The sequence below is a fragment of the Microtus ochrogaster genome (genome assembly GCF_000317375.1).
Source record: "Microtus ochrogaster isolate Prairie Vole_2 chromosome 14 unlocalized genomic scaffold, MicOch1.0 chr14_random_3, whole genome shotgun sequence".
Classification (NCBI taxonomy): domain Eukaryota; kingdom Metazoa; phylum Chordata; class Mammalia; order Rodentia; family Cricetidae; genus Microtus; species Microtus ochrogaster.
In genome coordinates this window covers 12,219,764-12,239,853 of record NW_004949098.1, presented here as the reverse complement: position 1 = coordinate 12,239,853, position 20,090 = coordinate 12,219,764, and the positions used below count along the sequence as shown (strand labels likewise).

The window sequence follows — 20,090 nt, the reverse complement described above, 5'->3', positions numbered from 1 at the left end:
TGTAGAGCAGGCTAGTCTCGAACTCACAGAGATCCGCCTGCCTCTGCCTCCCGAGTGCTGGGATTAAAGGCGTGGGCCACCATTGACCGGCTTGGTTTTTGTTTTTTCAAGACAGGGTTTCTCTGTGTAGCCCTGGCTGTCCTGCCTCTGCCTCCCAAGTGCTAGGATTAATGGTGTGCGTTACCACCACCCAGCATATTTCTGATTTATTTGGCCATGTCTTCTCACACCTAATGTTACAAAAAGGAGGCCAAGGAATAATCATCAACATGTACTTTCTTTACCAGTGCAGAGACAAAAACAAAAGGATGAGCCTTCAGTTCTGCTTCACTTATAGCTTCAGTATGAAGCTGGAGCAGAAAATGAATTATGTATATTACACCACTTAAAACAGAAACAACACCATCAAGCAAAGTAAACACTATTGGTCATTTTTACTTAATACTACTTGGACCCTATCAAACGGCCCTGTGCTCCAAGAGGGGCTCTGACTGAGGGGAGTCACCTGCTTGTAAAAGTTGGTCAAAGAGGCCCACAGAAGCCTTGACTTTCCGGAGTCTGATCCGTTCCCTCAGGGCGGCTTCACTCACATCTTCAATCTGAGGCTCAAAGGACTCCGGCATTAAGCACTAGAAAATAAGACGAATAAATGATGGCAAAGGAAACAGGGGCTATTAGCACCAACACACCAAAAAATAAAAAATAAAAAAAATTAACGGCTCCAATTCCTTACTACACACCACTTACATCCGAACATTAAAATAAAAATATACAGATAAGAATAAGAAGCTGGATGGGTGGCGGTACATGCCTTTACTCTAACCCCAGTACTGCAGAGGCAGTGGCAGGCAAACCTCGGTGCTCTGTGAATTTGAGGCTAGCCTGATCTACAGAGCAAGTTCCAAGACAGTCAAGGCTACACAGAGAAATCCTGTCTTGAAAAACCAAAATCAAAACAAATAAATGAACAAGAAAGGCCAAAAAACTTCAACCCGAACATAGAAGACTTAATCATCTCCTGACTTTATGAAAAATTTAAAATATTCAATCATAAACATCCAATCCATACTCTGAATACCCCATTTCCAGCCAAGGGTCTCAACCCCAGGTTGAAGCTGAATACTTTGGTTCCAGTAAAAAAAATTGCTTCCAAAACAAAACAATGAAACATAAAGCCAGGCATGGTGGAACACATCTTAAAACCCAGCACCCTGCAAGGAGAGGCAGGTGGATTTCTTCTGAGTTCCAGGCCAACCAGGGTACTTGGTGAGCGCCTGTCTTGAAAATAGAAAAACGACAAAGAACTATACCCCCCCCCCCCGCCTTAGCTGGGGCTCCTATTGCTGTAACAAACTTACCATGATCATAAAGCAAGTTAGGAAAAGGGTCCATTTGGGTTACACTTTTATGTTGCTGCTCACCACTGAAGGAAGCCAGGACAAGAAGTCAAACAGGATAGGATCCCGGGGGCAGGAGTTAATGCAGAGGCCATGGAGGGGTGCTGTTTACTGGCTTGCCTCACATGACTTGCTCACCCTGCTTTTTTTTTTTAAATAGAACTCAGGACCACAGTCCAGGGATGGCACCACCCACCATGGGCTGAGCCCTACCCCACTGATCACTAATTGAGAAAATGCCACACATCTCATGGAGGCATTTCCTCAACTGAGGTTCCTTCCTCTCTCATGATTCTACCTTGTGTCAAGTTGACACACAATGCCAGCTAACACACCCCCAAACTCAAAACTTTTTGTTCCTCCTTCACTGCCCATCTTGGTTAAAGTCACCAGAGCATGAGTTTCTAAAAGTCAAAACTGTTGCCTGGAGTTTGCTTTTCCTCTGAACACTCAATACCACCAAGGTATCTTGATTGTAGCTCATTCACTAATTTTTCAAATATATTTGGAGTAGGTACCACTTTACTCCAGGTACTAGGCTAGGCATTAGGGATTCTGATATTTTATCAAAGGAGGGGGGGATTCTCTTCCATCAAAGTACTTAAGACATCAGAGTCAGTAGTGGCAGTTAATGCTGTCAACTTGACAGAATCAATAATCTCTAAAAAGTCAAGTTTTTGGGGGAGGGATTTTCTACATCAGGTTCTTGAGGAGGGAAAACCCACCCTAAATGTGGGCAGCATCATTCCATACAAGATCTGGATTGCATATAAAGAGAAAGTGAGCTAACCACTGGGACACGAGGCTTCTGCTCCCTGCTTGCATGCAGTTCCAGTGTGACTACCTGCCTGCTGCTCCTGCTGCCAACACTGACCCTACACAATGGGTTGTAATTTCCTTAAACACTAAGCTAAACCAACCCTTTCCTTCATTAAGTCATGTATTTTGTCACAACAGGAAAAGCAACCTATACAGGGGTCTAAGTAGTGGCAGGGAGCCTACACAAGGCCATGCATTCCATCATTAACACCCCCCACACCAACAGCAAAATAAAACAAACTAAAAACCAGAGATAGAGACAGCTCATTCTAGTACTGTGGCACTATCTCCAAGGCAGAGACCCTGCAAGGCTTCCAGTGACAGTGACCCTAAAGCCAAGCACATGAACACTGTCAACCAAAAACTTAAAGGGAGAGAGGTGAGCCAACAGTCCACAACTTCTATCGTTTTAATCAGGGTTTTGATCTTACCACACAACCGTGTTGGCATGTTGACCAGTCACCAGAAGTGACTGGAGGAAGGCTGGGTCTGGGTGTGAGTTGGGGAACAAAAGGGAAAGTGAGCGGCTGTAAGCAAGACATGAGGGCTGGTGTTTTCACGACTCTGGGAGGAAAGGATGAACCTATTTTGCTCACTGTTGTGCAGAAGGAATGGACTGCAGTGGCAGACAGTGTAACACTGCATACTGCAGAACAAGGGAGAGTCACAAGCACAGCCTCAAGCCCCAAGAAGAGGAACCTGGCCAAGATACATGGCAATATTTACAGAGTGCAAAGATGACCAAAACAGCAAGTGCAGACTGCAAAAACAGAAAGAGGAGCAGAGACATCATAAAGATAAACATTTATAAGGAAATGAAGGAAGCCACTAGAGGACCCTGAAAAGGAACGGTCACAGAGAAGACTCAGGAGTAGCATTAGGAATCACACAAGAAGGATTTTAAAAGGTTAGCAAATGTTCTCACTCCAGCATCCAGGGCACTAAAATGGCTAAATCAGCTATGGAAGCGTGATTTAATCTGCATTCATTTAAGTATGTAAAACACACAATCACTTCTCCTTACCGGAATATGAGGCTCAGCTACATCCTTTTGGAAATATTTGGGATGTGAATTAATAATAAACTTTGCTGCATTCTCCCCAGACTTTTTTGCCAATAAAAATGAACGCTATATGGGAGAGGGGAAGAGATTTAAATACAAATTAGCACTTACATAAAATTTAGACTTAAGCAAAGCTTCACCCTCAGCAAAATTACTCCCTTTTCCCCCAGAAAAAAAAAAGAAAAGAAAAAAATGCAATAATACAAGAAGTTCCAATTACAAGCCAAGTTACAGCACACCACATAGCTCACTTCTGAGTATGACAATTTCAGGCCACATTTTATATACAGCGCAACCTACACCACCCACCCACCTCCCACATACATACATACACGCACACAAATGGTTTGCTATGTGTTAGTTAAGACCTTAAGAAAAATTACAACCACAACTTTCTTGAGACAATACTTTAAATACTTTTTTTGATAAAAGATTCAGAGCCTAGCATTTGTCAGCATGTATAAGCTTTTCAAGGTTTATTTTATTTTAATAATTCAACTATTTACATACTGTTACCCAAATTAGTAAGGGTCTTAAAAGTATTTGAGAAGTTTCATGACAGCACTCACCGACTCCACAGTAGAGGTTGGGATGAGGTAAGGGTCATCTTGATAGACATAAGGTACAGCTGTGGGGTCCTGTGGAAATGCACAGCTTTTTACATTTTCATTCATACTCTCTAAGCTTTACTGATGATCACAAATTCTGTAATATATTAAACATGTATGCAGGAATATGTATGGTCATATGTCTGCATATATAGAAAGAAAACACACACATCAAAAGATTTTCCCCAAATTATGTACAATTTAAAACAAGTACAAATCTCCATGGCTCCATCCTACGAGATTTTCTCTTTTCTTGGTACTAGGGATTGAACTCAGAGTTTCACAGAATTAATTAGCATTTAGGCATTGTGCTAATCCTCCGCCTTATTTCTCAGGAGTTCAGTCTGTTGTCAGTAAGGACTATCACAGTTTTAAATGTTAGTTAAGGACTCCCTGAATTAACTAGTCCCTTGACAGTTTCCTGTAGTAAGATTCCTTCACAGCACAGCCACTATGCATCCATATGTATATTCCCTGAAGAGTTCCTTCTTACTAGGTAGTGGTGAACACTTTTAATTGCAGTACTGGTGGGAGACGGGGGATGGGGGAGGGGTGTGCATCTTTTGAGTTTGAGGCCAGCCTGGTCTAAAGAGCAAGTTCCAGGACAGCCAAGGCTACAAAGAAACTGTCTTGAAAAAAACAAAACTTAAAGAGAGTTCCTCTTCCAGGGGCTGGGAAATGGCCATGTAGATACAGCACCTGCCATGCAAGTATGAACCACAGAACTTTTAAGTACTTGATGGTTGCACTAGTCCTCCTGTAATTCTAGTGTTCAGAATACAGAGACAAGGGATTCCCAGAATACTGGCTAGCTAAACCAACCTTTATAGCAAGCTCTTGGTAAAATTGAGACCCTGCCCCAATTAATCAGGTGGACAGTGATTGAGCAGTTCATTTGTCTGTAAATAAGCATCTGAAATACTATTCAGAACTGTGTGTGTGCCTTTTGGAGGCCTCAGGAGCTACAGAACTCCAGCCCTCTACCCAGCCTTTGTCTCCCAAGATCTGGGATCAAAGGCATGTACCACTGCACCTGATATAAGATCTGTATTTTGACCAGTATATTATCACCAGCAGGAAGGACCCAAGTCCCAGAGTCAGACATCTCTGCTTGGTTATCAAATCCCTCAGAAACAAGCATCTATTTTTTAATTAATTAATTTTTATTTCATTCCTTTTCAGAAACAAGCATGTCAAATAGCTTTTCCAGTAACTTAAAAATTACTGATAGCAATTTTGATAGGCATGACAGTACAAGCCCTTAAAAATCCTAACACTCCGGGGCTGGAGAGAAGGCTCAGCAGTTAAGAGTATAGACTGCTCTTGCAGAGGACCCAGGTTCAATTTTCCAACACCCACATGGTGGGTGGCTCACAAGTAGCTGTAACTCCAGTTCCAGAGCATTTGACACCCTCACACAGACATACATTCAGGCAAAACACCAATGCTCACAAAATAAAAATAAATAAATTTGGGGGCTGGAGAGATGGCTCAAAGGTTAAGAGCAATGACCAGAGTTCAATTCCCAGCAACCACATGGTGGCTCACATCTGTAATGAGATCTGATGCCCTCTTCCGGCGCGCAGGCAAGCATGCAGACAGAACACTGTATACATAATAAATAAAACCCTAACACTTGGGAAGCAGAGGCAGGAGGAGGATCTCTGTGATCTTGAGTCCAGCCTGCTCGACATATCAAGTTCCAGTACAGCAAGGACTACAGAAAGACTGTCTCTCAAAACAAGACAAAACAATTATCGTATGCTGTAAAAACACTCCATGAGCATTACATCCTAGCCAGACCTAGGCTGGTCATTCACAAACCTGTATACCCATTTTCCAAAAGGAGGGATTGGGTTAGATTGTAAAAAAATTTTCTAGATACACTATAGTTTAATTCTGAATAAAGAGCTATAACACTTAATGTGTTACTAATCAAAAAATCCTACTTACCCTGTTCACTGTGGTTGCAAGTGCCTGAAGAACAGCCACTTTATCCCTAGAATAAGAACCACAAGTCAGTCTTTACCAAGACTACTCACACTTAAAAAGCGAGCAAGTCGCTCTACTCTTAGAGGACTTGGCCACAAGACAAGGCCTCACCCAGAGCCAGGGCTTACTTCTCAAAACCACCAGAACAGAAGCAGGCATCCTTAATCTCAGGGACAGGGAGGCAGAGGTTGGAGGAAGGTTGGAGACGCCTGGCTCCAGAGCTGAACTCCAACTCAATAATCAGTGCTAGAGGATGGGGCTTAGAGCCCTGTGAGGGCAGACCCTCAGCACTGGTTCTTTTGATTGGCACACATGCTTCCTTCCCTTGCTTCATATGCATCCTGACCTGTTCCTAATACCATTACCCAGGGCTGGTGATTCCCTCTCCTGCCTCATAAATCTATCTTGTGACTTCCTCATGTATTCGTAAAGAAGCTCTCTAGATTTTTGCCTTTAACTAGCCAAAGTACTGGCTCTGAACTCTGACCTGAAACTAAAGCAAAGCCTCTGCAATGACTCACTTGTATCCTTACTGAATCCCACAGGACTGAGGCACTTCTTTATCTAAATCTAATGCTAAGAGTGATAGGCAAGGAAAAATGAGGATATCACACACCTCTGTCCCTCCCGGTGTACCCCAGAGAACTTCATGTTGGGAGAAGAAAAATGCTGAAGTCTGGGGCTAGCCAAAAAAGGAATTTTCTCTCATAAATAGATCTCATGCAGTTCTAACTTGTCAGACTGAAGCGTAGGCAATGGTGGGACATGATGTGAGACCATGCCATAGCCTGAACCAGCTATTTATAACTCCAGCCCTTTCCTTACTGGTGACTGGGGTGGGAGGGGGAGGTTCCCACTGGATCTTTGTCTCTCTTCCTAATTGGCCATACTGAATAAACTCCTTACCTACTTTTTTATTCAGGGAGGGCAAAAGACCCTTAGGCCAGCAGCACACTTTACCTCTGTTGCTGAACTACTGGAAAAGCTTCACCAGCATAAATGACAGATGACACCATCTAGTTAATTATGTATCTATGTGTCTGTGTGGTTATAGGCTCATGAAGGCACAGGATCCCCCTGGAGCTAAAGTTACAGGAGGTTATGGCCATCTGACTTTAGAAACTGAACTGTCAAGGCAGAGTTCGAGGCCAGTCTGGTCTACAGAGAGAGTTCCAGGACAGGTTCCAAAGCTAGAGAGACCCTGTCTCAAGAAAACAAAGCTGAACTCTCTTCTTATCCTCTGAAACATCTCTCCAGCCCCTTATGTTTACTCTGTTGTTAGAGTTAGGTGCTTCATTTCCAAAAGAATCACTGTGATTTAAAAAAAAACTAAGGGTTATTCTAAATTAAGAGAACATTTTTAAGATTGTAAGTCATCTGAGAAAGAGAAAGAAACATTAAGTTTTATGACATAAGCTGAATAATTCTATTGTACAAAACAGGCACTGGACACGCTATGTTGGCTGTTTGGTTTGGTTGTGCTGGGACAGGGTCACTTTATGTAGTCCTCGAATGCAAGCTCCTCCTTCCTCAGCTTCATGGGATCATTAATTATGGGCGTGGGCCTACTCTATACATCCATTTCAAGACAAGTAAGTACACAGCTACCGAGCTTATTATTCTTTTTCTTTCTTCTCTTCTTCTTTTTAGTTCTTCTAGACAGGGTTTCTCTTGCTGTGCAACAGTCCTGGCTATACTGAAATTGGCTTTGTAGACCAGGCTGGCCTTGAACTCACTAAGGTTCACCTGCCTCTGAGTTTCAAGAGCAGGAAAATTATACTTCTTAGGCTTCTTATAATCCATACTATCCTGCTGAACACTGCCTCCATAATGTCATATTCACAATGACTGTAATTTATTCAAGTTCTCTGTGGCATAGTGAGATCTCAGAATACACTGCCTTAAAGGACAGAAGGAATGTGTAGTTTGAAAATACTGGTTCAACTTAGAAATCAGGGTTCAAAGTACACCCCACACCATTTCTCTCTCCTTCCTTTTGCAGGGTGGGAGTAAGGGGATAGACTAAATATTTTGGTTGTGAGTCTAACCATTAATGGCTGAGTCATCTCTGCAGCCCCAGAAATAGTTTAATATGGTGGGACTAAAAGTTTACTGTCCAAACTGTCAGCACGCAATAAAAGGAAACATGTAAACAAACTAAGCTGCATTCCACACAAAATTTGACACAATTTTTCATGTTACTTTTTTTTTTCCTTTTTGGTTTTTCAAGACAGGGTTTTATTCTGTAGTCTTGGCTGTCTTGGAACTCACGCTGTAGACCAGCTGGCCTCGAACTCACAGAGATTTACCCACCTCTGCCTCCAAAGTGCTGGGATTTAAAAGTGTGTGCCACCACTGCCCAGCTTTCTTTCTTTTTTTTGCATGTTATTTTCTTTAGCCCCCTTCCCCCAATATATAAGAAACAAAAACTAATCTTATAAACTAAATTTTTAAAAAGGGGCCTTGATTTGCTGACCGCACTTTGTATCAACCAACTCCTATCCCGTTTCCTAACATTTTCCACGGGCCTTCCTGGACTCCTACAACCACAGCCAACAACAATCTGCCTTCCTGAATCTCACAAGAACTACCAATAGGAAGGTGCATCTGTAATAAAACCCCGGAGTGATCAGGCCTAGTTTCAGTATAGCTAAACTATAAATATTAAATGAAAAGCAACTTGATTGGTGTAAATAATACTTTTAATTTGTATTTTGAGTCAAGACCTTGCTAAATAGCCCTGGAACCTTTGACAATCCTTTAACTTCTGCCTCCAGAGTGTTGGGATTACAGGTGTATGCCACCACAAAACAACACTCAATTTACCTGGATTCCTGCCAGCTATATGGGTAAATTTACATACATAAAGGACTATAAGATACAATACAAGCGGGTGGCCATTACATTGTAGCACACTCCAAATATTCCTCCTGCTGTACTTCTTGTAGTTTTCTGCATACACTGGATGCTCTATTCACAGACAAGCTTCTACTCTTAGCTCTGAGTCCTTTTTTCTAACGACAGGGCCTCACTGTAAGAACTTACCAGGTAGGCCAGGTTGTCCTTGAACTCACAGAAATCCCCCTGCCTCTGCCTCCGGAGTGTTGGGATTAAAGGCAGGTGGCACCATGGCCAGCCACTGTTCTTGCTCTTGGCCACTAAAACAAGAATCTAGTCATATTTAGATAATGAAATATAATACAGCCACTAAAATTTAAAAGTATTATACAAAAGTATATCTAATAGTTCAATTCTAAACTAAATGTGTAGTTTTACACAAAAATGACATCACAAAACTTCAAAATAATAGTTAACATAAATATTTGCCTATGTTCTAGGTACTGCTTAAAACTTATGTTTTATTTGTTATGTATACAATATTCTGTCTGTGAGTATGCCTGCAGGCCAGAAGAGGGCACCAGACCCCATTACAGATGGTTGTGAGCCACCATGTAGTTGCTGGGAATTGAACTCAGGACCTTTGAAAGAGCAGGCAATGCTCTTAACCTCTGAGCTGGGCGATGGTGGCGCACGCCTTTAATCCCAGCACTTGGGAGGCAGAGACAGGCAGATCTCTATGAGTTTGAGACCAGCCTGGTCTACAGAGCTAGTTCCAGGACAGGCTCCAAAGCCACAGAGAAACCCTGTCTCGAAAAAAAAAAACAAAAAAAAACCTTATGTTTTCTTTGCAGTAAACACCCAACCACTGGTTAAATGAATAGCAAATTAATACTCACCATGTTTTCTTTTTTGGAATGACTATTTCTTCAATTCCTTAAGGATAAAAATAAAAATAGTCAGCTTCCTAACTACAAAGAAATATAATTGTGTATTTTTTGTTTTTAAATAAAAAACTATTTCCATAATTTTAAAAAATACCTGTTACATTTGTTCCTTCAACCTTAGGGAGGGATGCACTTCCAGAATAAAATCTGCATTAAAATAGAAACAAAAAACCCTCTAATGTTAATACTGCTCACTAATGACGTTCTCAGTTCATCTCCACCTGCATGCATACATTTTCTAACCATCATGATCAAACAGACCAGACTGCATACCACACATCATGACCAACACAACAAGTTCAATGCAAAAAACAGGAGATCAAGACTGATTGACTCATTTGTGATGTTAGGGATCGAAGGTGAGCCTCACCCATGCTAAGCCAAGCTCTGGAACACCAACTAACCTACAGTCTCAGCCAAAATGTTTTGAGCATTTAATGTCATCACAAAATAAACAAGGTTAGAACTGACACTGAACGGCACTGGAACATCTGAACAGCTGGTCTGAAATACACAGAAATTAACCTGGAAAACACAGGACAAGGACCAATTCAGTGAGCTGTTGCTTTTAACAGACAGAACCCAGACAGTAAATGCCCACTTCATTCAAAGCAATCAGAACGAAGCCTTACAGTCTACCACTTTTAACTACCAAAACCGTATCAACAACACAAGGCTGCTACATTCTCAGAGGCCACCAAAGTTTTTGTTTTTTTGCCTGGTATAGAAATATTACCCTATTGCCAGCCTGGTCTATGGAACAAGTTCCAGGATAGTCAGTGCTTATCTTATTCACTGGTAACAATACACTTATTGGTATCCTAAAATAAAATCAACAAAAATAATGAAGTTAATAATATCTTGTCTCTTCCATTCCTAAAGGGCATCAGAATTCCTCATCAGAAATTTTATATGTGATCACAGAGGAAACCATGTGGTATCCTGATACCTACCTGGTCTAAGGTATCATTTTACTTAAGCATTCATTATTTTTGTGTGATTGTATGTACCATGGCACACGCAGGCAGAGTACAACTCTGTGGAGTTGGTTCTTTCCTTCCAACTTAACATGAAACTATAATGGAGGCTTGGATGACAGGCATCTCTACCCACTGGGCCATCTCCCTGTCCTTCAGGCAACATATGAAAGCAACACCTCCGTGACGGGCAGAAGTGGATCAACTCTTTCAAGTCATATGTTAGCCAATGACAACGTGAAGAGAGCATCATCTTATGTTGAACAAGTAGCCACCAGGCAAAGAAAACAGGTGCGGGGGTGTGTGTGTGTGAACAGTCTGCAAAATGGTAAAGCTGGTGTTCTCAAATTGAGATGAAGTAGGTACAAAATGTATACTGTAAGTTACATTTCATTCATTCCCTAGTGTTCTTTCAGACAATTATTACTAGTTAGAATTGACTTAGGGAAAAGGTGCTTATTGTCATCCAACTGAAGAAAAGGCAAACACTGAATATAAAAGTTTTTCTTGGTATTGGCATAAGAACCACCAACGGAACCGAATATAAGACCCGGATATCAACCCACACATCTTCGAACACCTGATCTTTGATAAAGAAGTAAAAAATATCAAATAGAAAAAAGAAAGCATATTTAACCAGTGGTGCTGGTACTGGATATCAACATGTAGAAAAATGAAAATAGACCCATATCTATCTCCATGCACAAAACTCAAGTCCAAATGGAACAAAGACCTCAACATAAAGTCAGCCACACTGAACCTTATAGAAGAGAAAGTGGGAAGTACACTTGAACGCATTGGCACAGGGAACCACTTCCTAAATATAACCCCAGCAGCACAGACACTGAGAGAAATAAAATGGAACCCCCCAAAACTGAAAAGCTTCTGTAAAGCAAAGGACATGGTCAACAAGACAAAACGACAGCCTACAGAATGGGAAAAGAGCTTCACTAACCCCACATCAGACAGAGGTCTGATCTCCAAAATAACCAAAGAGTTCAAGAAATTGGACACCAAAAGATCACATAATCCAATAAAAAAAAATGGAGTACAGACCTAAACAGACAACTCCCAACAAAGGAATCTAAAATGGCTGAAAGACGCTTAAGGAAATGTTTGACATCCTTAGTAATCAGAGAAATGCAAATCAAAACAACCAAGATTCCATCTTGCATGTGTAAGAATGGCCAAGATCAAAAAACACTGATGACAACTTATGCTGGAGAGAGGTTGTGGGGAAAAGAGAACACTTCTGCACTGCTGATGGGAATGCAAGCTGGTACAACCCCTTTGGATGTCAGTGTGGCGATTTCTCAGAGAATTAGGAAACAACCTTCCACAAGACCCAGTAATAACACTTTTGGGTATATATCCAAATGATGCTCAATCGTGCCACAAGGACATGTGCTCAACTATGTTCATAGCAGCTTTGTTTATCATAGCCAGAACCTGGAAACAAACAACCTAAATGCCCCTCGACCGAAGAATGGAAAAGGAAAATGTGGTACATTTACACAATGGAGAAAAAAAATAATGACAACTTAAATTTTGCAGGAAAATGGATGGAGGTAGAAAACATTTTGAGTGAGGTAACCCAGACCCAGAAAGACAATTATCACGTGTACTCACTCACAGGTGGTTTTTAAATATAAAGCAAAGAAAGCCAGCCTACAAACCACAATCCCAGAGAACCTAGACAACAATGCGGACACTAAGAGAGACTTACATAGATCTAATCTACATGGGAAGTAGAAAGTAGAAAAAGACAAGATCTCCCGAGTAAACTGGGAGCATGGGGACCTTGGGGGAGGGTTGAAGGGGGGGGGAGAGACAGGGAGGGGAGCAGAGAAAAATGTAGAGCTCAATAAATATCAATAAAATAAAAATTAAGTTTTTCTTGGGTTGGTTGGTAGTTTTAATTCAGCAGCAGAGTGGGGTAATTGGCATGCATGAGGCCTTGGAATCCATATCCAAAAATAAGTTAAATTGGGTTTCAAGTTTTTACTACACCTAAATGCCTCACACTTTCACCAGGCCACTGTTTGAAGGGTGTAAAATAAATTACCCAGACATAGCTAACAGGAGATCCAAAGAGTGGGGTCTGGCGTTTTGAGACTTTTTTGCTTTTAGTAAAGCCTAATTGTCTTGGCTCAGAACATTCTCTAACATTCGATCCGCAGTGGCGATAACAGCCTGCCCTTTATTTGGGGAAAATCTGTTACTTCGCCATTTCCTTTAGGCACAGTTAAAATGAATATGAGAGGCGGTTTAAAGAAACTTGTAAAAGGGCTTGTAGAAGCACTCACGGAAACGGAAACTTCAGGCAAACATGGCCTTGTTTTAAAGGGCAACTTCAACTTTATAGAGTATTAAAACCCAATAACAGAAACCTCCCGAAAGAAAACACGCTGTTCGAAACTTATCTCAAACCACAGCTACCTCGTGCTACCCTTGAGGGCGCGCGGCCTCCAGCGTGCAAACACCGTTGCAAACCACCTAGTTCTACAACTCTCGGAAAAATTCAAGATGAAATTAACCCAGGGTCTTTCTTACCTGCAGCCGAGCTTCGCTTCACACACACCTGGGCCCCGAGCGTTCTGCAGCAAGGCAGGACCGCTGCGGAAACGGAAGCAGCGAGAGGACAGTGCCGCCGCCATCTTCGGACTGTGCGCAGAGCTCTTTGGGAACGCCCTCCGCCTACAAGGTCGCGAGGGGCGGGGCGGCCGTGGAACATCTCAACTCGGGATGGGTGGTTACAAGGTCCTGTTTGGCAAGGATACCAAAGGAAGGCTCAATGCACATCATTCACCTCAAATATATTTATTTGAAACATTTCTTCTGAAGTCTCAGTTGTAATTTTGCTTTTAAACGGAAAGAGGGTCTTAGACTATTTTCTTCCACTCCCACCCACCCCGACAGCAAAAGTGAGCTCGTCCAAGCCAAAACGCTAGGCAGCTCTTCCTGTACGCAAGCGCAGTGGAAAACACATGGTGGCTCCGCGCTAGTGAACGTGAGAGGGTTTCGCCGGAGCTTGGGGGAACTTCTCTCTGGCAGACGGATATCAAAACTGACTGAGAAGATGCTGGCCTCCAAGCACACGCCATGGAGGCGGCTTCAGGGCATTTCGTTTGGGATGTATTCGGCCGAGGAGCTCAAGTAAGGAGTTAGTGGGATGCGCTTAGCCCCTGGTTGTGGCCGTCGGCTCCGGGAACTACGGTTCCCAGAAGGCCTCGCGCTGAGCCTGTCTCTGGGTCTGTATGGCTGGCGCCTGTTGGCGGGTACTCGGAAGAAATGAGCTGGGACTGGGGTTGTCCTGTCTTGCTGCATTTTATTCCGTTCATCTTCTTCGTTAACGAACCAGTGTTACATCGTGTATGCTCTCACGTCCACCACGCGCTTATTAATTACCTAATTAGTCTCTTCTTGTACAAGCGATGATGAACCTTTAAATCTCAGATTAAGGCCTTGTTCTACTTTCTGAACTCTTTAACCCTCATTTTGGTCACGATAACATACTCGCATCTGAAACCTCCACTCGAAACGCAGCATGCACCCTCTCTTCCACGAACTGAAAGGACCTACCTTTCCATAGCGGCGTGCCAGGCTTAATACAAAATTATGTCATTCTAGACCCCACTCTGACATCTCATTTACTAGTCTTTCGCTGTCAGTTACCTACATATCTAACTTGACTTTACCCTCCTTTTATCTCTATCGCCACTGCCTTAGGTCAGTTCTTTTGTCATTCTCTGCTTGTCTTTTTCTTCCATTTCCACCCTCATATATGTGTAGTTCTGTCAGTCTTCCACACAGCTGTCAACATTATTCTTTTTTTTTTTTTTAAAGATTTATTTATTTATTGTGTATACAACATTCTGCCTCCATGTATGCCCACACGCCAGAAGAGGGCGCCAGATCTCATTACAGATGGTTGTGAGCCACCATGTGGCTGCTGGGAATTGAACTCACGACCTCTCGGAAGAGCAGCTAGTGTTCTTAACCACCGAGCCATCTCTCCAGCCCTGTCAACATTATTTTAAAGTGCAAATTGTCGGCATCCTATTACTCTTCAAACCTTCCTAGGAGTTTACCCTCGGGGAAAGATGCTTAGTGTAACCACAACAGTGGTTCTCAATTTTCCTAATGCTGCAACCATTTACTACTGTTCCTCATGTTGTAGTGACCTCCAACCATAAAGTTTTTACTCTGCTACTGTTATAAATGGTAATGTAATTATCTGATATGCAGGATATCTCAATGTGATACCCCCTCCCCAGAGGGGTTGAATTGAGTCTCATGGGTCTACAAGGACTTCCTTGATGTTGACATTTGGCTCTGGCATTAAATAATTAATGCTCCATTTTATTATTAGGAGCTGGTAGCTTTTCATCCTCTTCCAAATTATTACCGTGCCCTTAATAACATGGAAGGGTCGTTCTGGTCTCCGAACTTAACTTTTACTGCAGTTACCTTGGCCTTCTTACTGTTCCTGAACACTACAGGCAGTAAAGGACTTGAATATACATAGTGCTACAGAATATTCACAGATGGACATGAGAAGATGCTCAGCATCCTAAAATCAGTGTGGATCAGAAGCACAGTGAGGCGCCACCTCAGCACCATCATTGTGTCCTCAAAAAAGCAAATACACACACACACCTAGAAAATACAGGTGTTGATGAAGATGGTGCTGACATTGTGAAAATCAAATAACTTGTTCATCAAGTTAAAATGGCATTGATGTCAGATCTAGGAATTCTCTTGGCTTTGTGCATACACCTTCAGAGCAGCTGTATTTGCTATTGCCAGAAAGTAGAACTAGCCCAAATGTCCGTCAGTGGATGAGTTGATGAGGTGAGATGCAGCGTGCACTGTTGACACAGCGTGGACTGTTGACACAGTGTGGACTGTTGACACAGCGTGCACTGTTGACACAGCATGCACTGTTGACAGTATGCACTGTTGACACGACGTGCACTGTTGACAGCATGCACTGTTGACACGGCGTGCACTGTTGACAGCGTGCACTGTTGACAGCGTGCACTGTTGACACAGCGTGCACTGTTGACACGGCGTGCACTGTTGACAGCATGCACTGTTGACACAGCATGGACTGTTGACACAGCATGCACTATTATTGACTCATCCCTAAAAAGGAAAGAAGTTCTGATATATTTTATCTATAACTGTGAAGTGCTTAACAAAATAATCCAGTCATGAGAAGGTAGGTACTGGCTGATTCCATTTATTAATAGGTGCTGGAACAGTCAGATTAATTGAAATAGAAAGTACAGAGATGGTTGCCAGGAGTTAGGGACAGGGAAATAAGGTTCTAGAGGTGGGTAGTGCTGATGATGGCACAGCGTGCTGTGTTAATAACACTTAACTGCACCCTAAAATTGGTTAACACGCTATGTTTTATGTATATTTTATTGCAGTTTCAAAAATTAGGATTGTAAAACAGAACAACTAAGCAATTTTTTTTCAGTATTACTGAGTTCAAGGTTGCCAGTTGCCTCCATGCTGGAGGAAGAGACCACCTATACAGCAGTGAGTTAGATAAAGTGCTGACATTGGTTTACCAGTAGAAAAGTAACCGCAGAAGAGAGAGCCAAGCAGAAGAGCTGTCTCCATCTATTCTTGGTTCTTACAGTGGCGTGGACCATGAGAGTCTTTCAGATCTGTGCAGCTTCATTCCTATGGACCACCATCAGTTTTCCTGACCGCACAGCTCACAGTCTTTTGTTGCTGTTGTTGTTCCCTCTAGAGTGCAAGATAGGGTGGTATCTGTTCTTACATTTGTGGTCTGACCCGGACCAGCAGGTCGTTCTTCAGTGACAGGGTCCTGATGGGGAGGTGCCAAGGGATAGAAACATAAGAGAAGAGAAAAGCTGATGTCAGGAGGTCTTGCACAAGCTATGTCTTATGCCAACTAAACTTATTAGGAAGTACAGCATCTTATATACTATTTATAGGGAGGAAGTCCGCCAAAGTCTGCAGAGAGCTAAGTCAGACAGTGTTGGCAAAGAGAACACAGGAAACTTCAGACACCACTGCCTTAGGACTGATAGCCGCAGCCGAGGAGGAAGAGTTGGTTCCTTAGAAGCTGCAACCCTGACTGACTCCTCCTCTAGACTGGCCTTACCAAGTCCCCTTCTGGACAATCCTTTCATCAGGGCCTCTGAGAAAACTTTGGGTTAGTCTGGCTCCCCTCGATTGTCTAAACTAGATTTTTTTTTTTTTTTTTTGGTTTTTCGAGACAGGGTTTCTCTGTGGCTTTGGAGCCACAAAAGGCAAACTAGGCCTTGTAAAGTACGTTTATATGACATTTAAGAAGGATACTTTCCAGCTGTTTGATTGTTGTGTGAACACCCAAATACAGTTGAGTAGAGCACACACAGGCTGCACACTTGCTGTCTTATGTGGCACAGTAACATGCTGTTAGTGGGTACAAGACTAGTTATTTGACAGTTACAAGATTCCATTAAGCAAAGGGATGAAATTTTGCATAAAGGAAGTTGTTTTTTTATGATTTTATTTGTGTTGAATTTTCTTGAATTTGTTATTCTGTTATATGGCAATCCCTTCATTGAAGAATTTGAGCTTTCCAGTCAGGTCTGGTTTATAAGCCGCCTCTCTCACTTCAACATCAGAGAAGCTAATAACCTGAGCTTTCCTTGGTTCTTTTTTTCATCTCCTCAGGAAATTAAGTGTTAAATCCATTACAAATCCTCGCTATGTGGACAGCCTGGGAAACCCTTCAGCAAATGGCCTGTATGATTTGGCTTTGGGTCCGGCAGATTCCAAAGAAGTGTGCTCTACCTGCGTGCAGGACTTCAACAACTGCTCGGGACACCTGGGCCACATTGAGCTCCCGCTCACCGTGTACAACCCTCTTCTCTTCGATGTATGTGCAGGTTTGGTCTTGGGGGTGCTGGTGTTGTGAGGACCGTCCTTTGTTCCTCTTTCTTTAGAAAGAAAAATCCTTGAGGGACCAAGTACATGTTCCTTGAGTATCTATTGTCCAAAATGCTTGAGACCAAAATTGATTTGAATTTCAGGTTTTAGAATATTTGCAGTCTACATTATGGTGATATTATAGGATAAAACCAAATATAAACATGAATTCATTCATAATTATACATACCTCATATACATAGCCTAAAGGAGATTGTATTCCTGATGTTCCTACATTTTTACTAAACCCTTAATCCATGAAGTCATATGTTGAATTTGTTTTCTTATATGTCAGGGCTCAAGGAGTTCAGGGTTTTAGATTCTCAGATTAGGGATGCTTGCCGTGTAACTTCAGCTTATGGTACAGACTTACGTGGAGAACTTCAGTTTGATTCCAGTTGAGGAAAGCCATAGCAAGTTTTGTTCATGTAAGAGGGAAATGTTTAGGGAGCCACACATCCACCTATCCAAGACTCAGGGTCTAATCCTGATTTATGCCCTTTCATTTCAAGGGCTCTGTGTCCTTCAGAAAGCTGGGTGGCAGTCACCTCCCTAGTAATATAGGGATTTCTGGTGCTCCCAAGACCATTGGCTTTTCAGCTAGGTCTGCCAAGTGTGGTTTCTTGGCAGAAGAAGCAAAGCCCCCAAAGGAAGACCAATAACATCACAATGAAGCTCCTGTCTAGACTGTCACTTGGGTCTGTTTAGGTCTTATTTCAAGGAACCTAGCCTCCGGGAGTTAAGCAGATTAAAGAAAGGCTATTGTCTTAGTTAAGTAGTTGGTATAAAACTAAAAGAATTCCTTTTCTCAGACCATGAATTCATTCTATATGAATTTCAAATTTGAATGGTTTAAAATGAAATCAAAAGATATTTGGGAATGTTTGTCTAGTTTACTTATAGGTCTAAAAGACTATAGCAGAGGCAGAAGTGGAATTCTTCAGGAGACAGACTATGTGAAGAAAATCGCTTGTACAATGGAAATCAATGAGTTCTCTGTCTCCTTATAATGTCTTGCTTCTTTTTGTCCCCACTCTTTAGAAACTCTACCTTCTGCTCCGAGGTTCCTGTTTAAGTTGCCACATGCTGACTTGTCCTCGGGCTGCCATTCACCTGTTGGTCTGCCAGCTTCGAGTCCTGGAAGTTGGAGCTCTACAAGCGGTCTATGAGCTTGAAGGAATTCTGAGCAGGGTAGGTTGGTATGGAAACCAGGACATCAAGAGATGCTTGTATGTTGTCCTTAATTGCCACCCCAATAGTCTTCAGAATGTTTGACCCTTGTTTTTTTTTTTTTTAATCATTTGAGGCAGGGTTTCTCTGTATATAGCCCCAGCTGTCCTGAAACTTGCTATGTAGACTGGCCTCGAACTCACAGAGATCTCCTTCCTCTGCCTCCTGGGTACTGGAATTAAAGAGCTGTGTTGCCATGCCCCGTGATATAAATTGCTTTGTAATGTGTTGTAGATTTGGCTTCCTAGTATTTAGCTTAGGATTTCTACATCTAATCTTGAGTTGGATTGACCTGTAAATTTCCTTTCTCATATTGTCCTATAGAGTTTGGGTACCTGCATTGATTCAATCTTAAAAAAAAATGAGTTAAGAAACTTCTCTCTTTAAATTTTTTGGATATTTTTATTTTATATGTATGAATGTTTTGCTTGTGTTTATGTGTGTTCTACATAACATGCCTGATGCCTTGGAGGAGACTGTTGGATCTTCTGACTGCTGCTAGAGAGGCTAACTATCTACATGGTGTCAGCCGCCATGTACATTCTGGGAACCTAACTCAGGTCCTCTGGGAGAGAAGCTGATGCTCTTAATTCCTAATCCATCTTTTCAGTCTCAAGAAGTTCTCTATCAAACGCCCTGAAAGAAAGCGTTTGTAGAGGATGAGAGATGCCAAGGCATCAGCGCCTGACATATCGTGTTTTGTAGTAGTTCAGCACTGCTGGGGAGCCTCCAGGACCTGCTTTGGGAAAGCAGAGAGCTAAGGTTTGCACTAGGTACTCACCACCCTCTCAATAGAGAAGCAGTCTCAAAGCCTGGGCCAGTTTCTGCCAATAGTAGAAATTCTCATCCTTTTTGCCTCCAAGAAAACAAAGCTAAACCATTAACCCACAGTCAAATTTGCCTGCAAGAGAGTGAAGGGAGATAAAGATTTTGCTAAGCCTTTAATCAAAGAAGTTATGTGTTTCTAGGGATTTCTCTTATCCAAATTTAATTTTATCTTCGTAAAAGTACTCATGGCTCCTATGTTTATTTTCTTTGTTTTGTTATGAAATATGCAAACAGAAATATAATCCTGTATACATTTGGCACCCTTTGATGTCTAGTCATCATATACGTACTTTCGATTGCTAGGTGCTGTTGCCGTCTTCAGAGAGGAGTCAGGCTACTTCTCCACTTGGGTGGTATTCCCAGTCTGAAACCTTCATTGTCCAGGCTTAAGGCCCTGGTCTACCTGTGTGCAGTTGTGCTTGGCTTGTTTCCTG

At 42.2% G+C, this 20,090-nt stretch overlaps 2 protein-coding genes across 5 annotated transcripts in view; one reads left to right on the top strand and one right to left on the bottom strand.

Moving 5' to 3' along the window:
• Ptcd3 (pentatricopeptide repeat domain 3) overlaps window positions 1-13,313 on the bottom strand; it is a 34,201-nt gene extending 20,888 nt beyond the window's left edge. The window contains exons 1-8 of one of the 4 annotated variants that reach the window (XM_013352860.1): window positions 13,195-13,313; window positions 9,759-9,811; window positions 9,617-9,653; window positions 8,925-9,037; window positions 5,841-5,886; window positions 3,849-3,984; window positions 3,241-3,345; window positions 506-629 (exon numbers count right to left, since the gene is read on the bottom strand). In XM_013352860.1, coding sequence (XP_013208314.1) covers window positions 506-629; window positions 3,241-3,345; window positions 3,849-3,953 — 334 coding nt within the window. In that variant the 5' untranslated portion in view covers window positions 3,954-3,984; window positions 5,841-5,886; window positions 8,925-9,037; ... (1 more) ...; window positions 9,759-9,811; window positions 13,195-13,313. Of the gene's footprint in view, window positions 1-505; window positions 630-3,240; window positions 3,346-3,848; window positions 4,031-5,840; window positions 5,887-8,924; window positions 9,038-9,616; window positions 9,654-9,758; window positions 9,812-13,194 lie in introns of all 4 variants that reach the window. The other 3 variants (XM_026787978.1, XM_005364747.1, XM_013352861.2) reach the window with 3 other exon arrangements.
• A 297-nt stretch (window positions 13,314-13,610) lies between these two features.
• The window catches only part of Polr1a (RNA polymerase I subunit A), a 66,164-nt gene continuing 59,684 nt past the window's right edge, over window positions 13,611-20,090 (top strand). Inside the window, exons 1-3 of the mRNA XM_005364745.3 lie at window positions 13,611-13,797; window positions 17,344-17,548; window positions 18,640-18,789. Coding sequence (XP_005364802.1) covers window positions 13,721-13,797; window positions 17,344-17,548; window positions 18,640-18,789 — 432 coding nt within the window. The 5' untranslated portion in view covers window positions 13,611-13,720. The remainder of the gene's footprint in view (window positions 13,798-17,343; window positions 17,549-18,639; window positions 18,790-20,090) is intronic.